The sequence below is a fragment of the Diadema setosum genome, chromosome 20, assembly GCF_964275005.1.
Source record: "Diadema setosum chromosome 20, eeDiaSeto1, whole genome shotgun sequence".
NCBI lineage: Eukaryota > Metazoa > Echinodermata > Echinoidea > Diadematoida > Diadematidae > Diadema > Diadema setosum.
In genome coordinates this window covers 1,609,948-1,615,947 of record NC_092704.1, presented here as the reverse complement: position 1 = coordinate 1,615,947, position 6,000 = coordinate 1,609,948, and the positions used below count along the sequence as shown (strand labels likewise).

The following is a 6,000-nucleotide window of genomic DNA, read 5'->3' as shown; positions in this document are numbered from 1 at the left end:
GAAAAGTGCACTGATGTGCATGTGAGAGCAGCATCACTGTACAGTATGCCCCCCCCCCCCAAAAAAAAAAGTACAATTGAAGGGTTTGTTTGCAAAAACCGATAAGTCCATTTTTGAAGATTTTGAAGTACGATCTCTGTCATAAAGTACAAAATAATACCTTTTAGATGATATATTGGTCATTACATATAAAGGTATATTTTTGAAGTTATGGTCAAAAGAAGCAAAAATTTTCTTATTATTCTCTTTATTTTTCTTGACCTTTAATCGCAAATATCTCCATTTGGCATATATGGACTTATCGGTTTTTGCAAACAAACTCTTCAATTGGATTTTTTCATTGGTAACTTCCAGTATGTTTTAACTGTCTAAATGCTACTTGAGAGTCCTAAGATATAACATCTTAGCTATATTTTACAGAAAATCCCATTCAATGTGGTTAAGTGGTCACAAAGAAATGTAGATCGTTGTAAAGCATGCCATGGTCTGATTCTTCCAAGTTTGGCACTTGGATACTTTAGAACTGTGTAATGTGCAAATACAAAATGGCTACACCCTAAAATTCCTGTTCACTTATTTCTTCACATGGTATTGTTAAATGTTCAAACAATTTCTGAATACAGGTAAGACTCTTTGAGCACTTAACCTGTTCCGTACAGGAACCTGGTGGCCTGTGTATTGATGGGCATTTCAGAATTCAGTATGGAACAGGTTAATTTCATTGATTTTGTCAGCGAACTGCTCGAGGTACATTTTTTTTTTGGCATGTTCAATTTTGTTTCTTCTATTCCAGGACTGTTGATACAAGCGGAGGAAATTTAGACTAGCAATCAGCACCGCTAAAAGAACCCGATGGAACAAGAGCATGTGACAGTCTTAAAGCTCCCTTACGAGGAGACCTTGACACTCAAAGATGGCGTCAATCTGGTGACCCGCTCAGAAAACGAGAAGTATGTCATCTATAAAGAACCAGGCAAGGAGGAGTACAGAGCGTGCAGGAACAAGTGCAAACACCAAGGTGGGACCTTCATCAAGGATATTGAAGATACTGGAAAGTGGTGAGTCTACATCAGTTTGGCCTACATCCTGTCTAGACACTCTAGATAGAACTTGACCTTCTTGAGTCTCCTCTTTTTTTCCCCCGCAACTTAACCCTTTAATTGAACTCCTCATTTCCCACCTATACAACCACAAACGAAATTAATACTTCCTTTCTCCTTTTCAAGAACTTAACCACGCCTATCTTAGATTTTTTTTTCACCTTCCACATACTCCATGAGAATTAATTTTGTCCCATCCTCATGTACACTTGCCACACACAAAAATAACGTGCTTCTCTCGCACTGATTACATGACCACAAAAGGTATCTTTTTTGCTAGTGTCAGACTGTGAACTCTACCTGAACTATTTTTTGGGGGGAGATCCATGATAATTTTACCACCCCATGGTGTTTTAATGACTGATGAATATGGCTTTTGTGGGCTGCAACATAATTGAATTATCTTTTGTAGGAAGTGATCTTTTTCTCTTCTTCAATCAAATTACTACCCTATGCAGTACTGATGAGCCCTCTGTTACTGGCCACTTTTCAGACAAAAATTCCTTTTTGTTACTGACTTCTCTAGTATGCCTTTCTTTTATTCCACACCCCTGCCAATCAGAATTCAGGGAGATCATGGAGGAGTGTTTTTTTTTTCTTATTTTTCCCTTTAGAGGGATGGTACAGTATTGGTGGAGATAAAGACTGGAGATTTTAACTTTTCGCAAGATACCAAGAAACCAATTATGAAATAGTACAGAGCATAGATTACCATTCTAAGAGGATTTCAAGTTTATTTGATGAAAATCTGTTTTAGAATAGCTGAGACATCCAAAAACAACGTAAAACAAAGTGATCATAATAAAAGTTGAGTCCCACCTTTTAGTAGGATTGCTCTGTTTTGGATATCTCAGCCATTTCAAAACTAATTTTCATCAAATAAACGTTGAATCCCTCATGGAAGTACATGCTCTTTCACATTTCAAGGAGGTTTCTCATTAATTTCTCTGTCACACACGTACACAAAATTTAGAAATGTGAAGTTTTAAGTCTCATCCAAAACTATACAATCCCTTTAGAACAAGCCAATGATATATTAGCATGGTTGTGACTCCTGTGAAGAGAAAACCAAGAATTATAAATTACGATGGCTTTGACAGAATTTATTGAGTATAAATTTTGTGAATGACTTTTATGTGTTTGTTCATTTTAATGACCTGTTTTTGCTCAATTCTTATTTCTTTTCATTTATTGGGTTGACTAACATCTGCCATATTTGTAGGTATAGTAGATATATACTAGCTATATCATGCATTCACATGCTACAGTCGTGACGGGGTACATGTGGGGGCCACTTATTTCTTGCTCTACATTGCCATTGAAGGAATCGCATTTTCGTCGCACAATGTTTAATAGAATTAAATGGCTGTTATTACCTTTTCTAATCAATATGAAGCCATTTAGTTGAAAAGCAACAAATTTTCAATAAACATTTCTTATTTGACCTTACACACACACACACACACACACACACACATATATATAAATATATATATATATAGCTTCAGAAGACATAGAAAAACCTCCCTAAGTGGACAATCAATATCAAGTAAAAGACTTTTTGTGCTGATACTCCATAATTTTGAAACCATTTTAATAGGCTTTTCAATTCGTTTGCAATCTTGAGTCAACTTCTGCTTTGTTCTTAATCTATGAGCAGACATGTTGCTGTATGACTGATGCCTTGATGCACAAATTGAATACCGGTACTAAAAGCGTGCTTTAGTAAGGGCTGATTGTACATACTGCACGGAATGGAATTTTATTAACAGTGCATGACGCTAATGGTTGGGTCAGATTTCAAGAAAGAAAAAAGATGTGTCCTTGCTAATCAAAACTTTGCCCTCAATGATATGATGGGGCTGACATCAGTGGGCAAATATTGTGATAATGAGATCCATTTCCCTATTCATTGATTTGTAACATCTGAATTTAGCATCATAGTAAAGTGAAACAGGTATGCTGATATTCAAATAATGCAAAGAGGAGAGTGCCTTAAAGTGAAGATGCAGTGCACACAAGGACCGTATTAAGTGGCATGGTGCACAACATTGTGAGTGCCCGAGATTATGAGCACTTCGTTTTCACCAACATCACAAATTTGGATGTGTGTATTAATGTGCATTATTTGTTTTATGAAATGGGTCCATGAACTGTGATAACAGGTAAAAAGACTGACAGACTGACTTAATGTCTGAACATTCAAAAGTTTCCACTTTTTCTTCTTTTCTTGCAAATTAATTTAAAATCTCCACACGAATGTATGGTTGAACCTCCACATACATTTGTGTACCTAAACTGTGAGTTGGGTGAGCAAGAATCATGACTCCATTGAATTATATTGCACACCCGATCACTTGGGGTGCAGCACATGATCATGATGCATGCATGCATCCAACTAAAGTGACTTGCCAGAGCCTCTTGCTAAGCACTATCTCTTCATATTATGGCACCATTCATTTCTGGCTGTGAAATTTGTAATGCTCTGTGTTTGCAAGTGTATTTCCAATGTTCCATGCAAACTGTCATTTCCCCAAGCTACCTTATTTATGGTAAAAGTCTACTAAGTAATATTATTTGCATGTGTCTCAGTCTTTGCATAGATATGAAATTCACATACTAAGCCATTTCCAATATGATTTTCATTTTCATAGTGATCTGAGATGAATCACTAAAAACACAAATTACATATTACTGCAAAAATATCTTGATATAATAAAATTTCTGATGTGTTTTGCTTTACCCACTGATATATGTTTCACTGTTGATTAGGCCCACTCTATCTATTACTTTAAAGCCATCGCTGTTGTTATGGTGTCACACAGGATAAGTGTTCTTGATATATGATATGATCTTTGTTTTTCCATATCCAGTGTAATAAAATGTACAAAGCATGGCTGGAAACTGGACACCAAGACGATGAGATACACCAATCCTCCCGACAGCTTCAGGCAAGAAGAGCTCAGTAAGTATATAGCTCATACAGCTGGACACATTTCATCTGTGGCGTTCTTAATCAGTCCACTTCAATTTCATTCCCAACAATATTACAAAGTATGTAGGCCTATAGTTCTAGCTTGCTGCTTTGAGCACTGCTTGATTGGAATGATGAGGAACCCCCAGTCCGGAGTGAATGAGGTCAGAGTTTTATTAGATGTGACCGGCCTGAGCCTGGGGCAAGGCTTGCTCAGTATGCTGGGGAAATGTCACTTCAAGTTCGCTGCGTGTTCGCTTCACTTAGCTGATATTGTTTTGAGAATAAATCACAACCTCAACGTGGTCATGTCAACTATGATTTTTCTTGATTTAAGATTGATTGATATTGTATTGTAGCCAGAGACTTCAGTTATTTATTTCTGACAAGGAATATGTTAAATAAGTTCATATTCGTACAAGAAACATAGCCTGCATATAGTCTGCATAAATCAGAATAAGATCTTATCATGTAAATAGGACAAGTAAAAGATATTCATCTAAAATCATCAAATTTGTTTTTGATCTAAGTCTTGAAACACAATGCACTATTTGACAATAAATACTAGATTGCTGCTGAATATGGCTTCATACAAGTTGTCAGTGCGACTGATTATTCTTTTTTGAAATTGATATTCAATGCTGCATTTTGTCATAGGTTTACTGAATTTTCTTCTTAGTACTTGTAGATGAATTTTAGGTTAAGTCTTTGATAAGTAAGAGTATTATAGGATGTCACAGTATGGCGTTATGCTATCACAATAGTACAATGATATCAAGAGAAAACATACAGAATTTAACCAAATTCCTTTTTTTTTTTTGGTCTACACCAAAGGAAGGCTTGACCTAGCTATTCCAGGAAGGCTGTTGACTTTGACAGTTATTACTGTAACAAGTCAAGACAGTGCATACCACTTTTTTGGTCATAACATTGTGAAATCTTTTTGATAATTTTGGAATATCATTTGACTACTCTGATAACAAGTTCTGGAATCCCCATATGTAGAGAGAGCAAGACATTTAACTGTAAAAATTCATAAACTTTTGAAGGGAATGTCTTTGTTTCCTAAATTTCCATTGAATGTTTGACAAATCTCTCTGCCTTTGATGGATCAACACATATCTATGGAAACAAACAAAGTCACTGTAACACTGTCATATATTAGCAGGTGCTTCAGTTTATCTCACTCAAAATTGAACCCCATCAGTTTGTATTTTCCAAACTGATGACGTGATTGTTACTTTCATTTACTTTTCCCTCTCGTGAATATTACATACTAATGGAATGAGTTGACAAACCCTCTCTTTGTTCACATGTTGTTCTCATTCTTTTGATCGATATTTTGTCATAATCATTGACTTACTGTTACATTGACTGTAATTGTATCCTGTGCAGTCAGTCAATATTAACTGCCTTCCTCCCATCTGTTGCCATAGTTTCCACAAATTTTGTAAAGTTTTCATCATTTTTTTTTTTTTGACAAAGCAGCAGAGAACACATTTTTATTTAATATTGTTTAAGTATTTGGTACAATGTACCTTTATTCCAATACTTCTTTGAAATTTTATTCAGTTTTATGTATTTTTTTTTTCTTGAATAAATTCTATACATATATTGGTACAGTGCACTCCCGTTATAACGAACACAGTTATGACGAAATTCCGGTTACAACGAAGTAAAATTTAGGGCCGTAACATTGTCAACTCTATGTATTTTCATTGTTTATTCATCCGGTTTTAACGAAATTTCGATATAGCGAAAGAAAATTGCCGGTCCCAAGGACTTTGTTATAACGGGAGTCCACTGTATAACTTTCCTTCAAGAATTTGCTTGTAAAGCATGGGTTACTGTGAATTATTCACAGATTAGCATTTTTGTGAACTCCTTCTCAGAGTATATAGGAGTCATTTCTTCCAATACATTGCC

At 35.5% G+C, this 6,000-nt stretch overlaps 1 protein-coding gene across 1 annotated transcript in view; it reads left to right on the top strand.

Moving 5' to 3' along the window:
• Window positions 1-852: 852 nt before the first annotated feature.
• LOC140243984 (cytidine monophosphate-N-acetylneuraminic acid hydroxylase-like) overlaps window positions 853-6,000 on the top strand; it is a 109,588-nt gene continuing 104,440 nt past the window's right edge. The window contains exons 1-2 of the mRNA XM_072323646.1: window positions 853-1,058; window positions 3,974-4,065. Coding sequence (XP_072179747.1) covers window positions 853-1,058; window positions 3,974-4,065 — 298 coding nt within the window. The remainder of the gene's footprint in view (window positions 1,059-3,973; window positions 4,066-6,000) is intronic.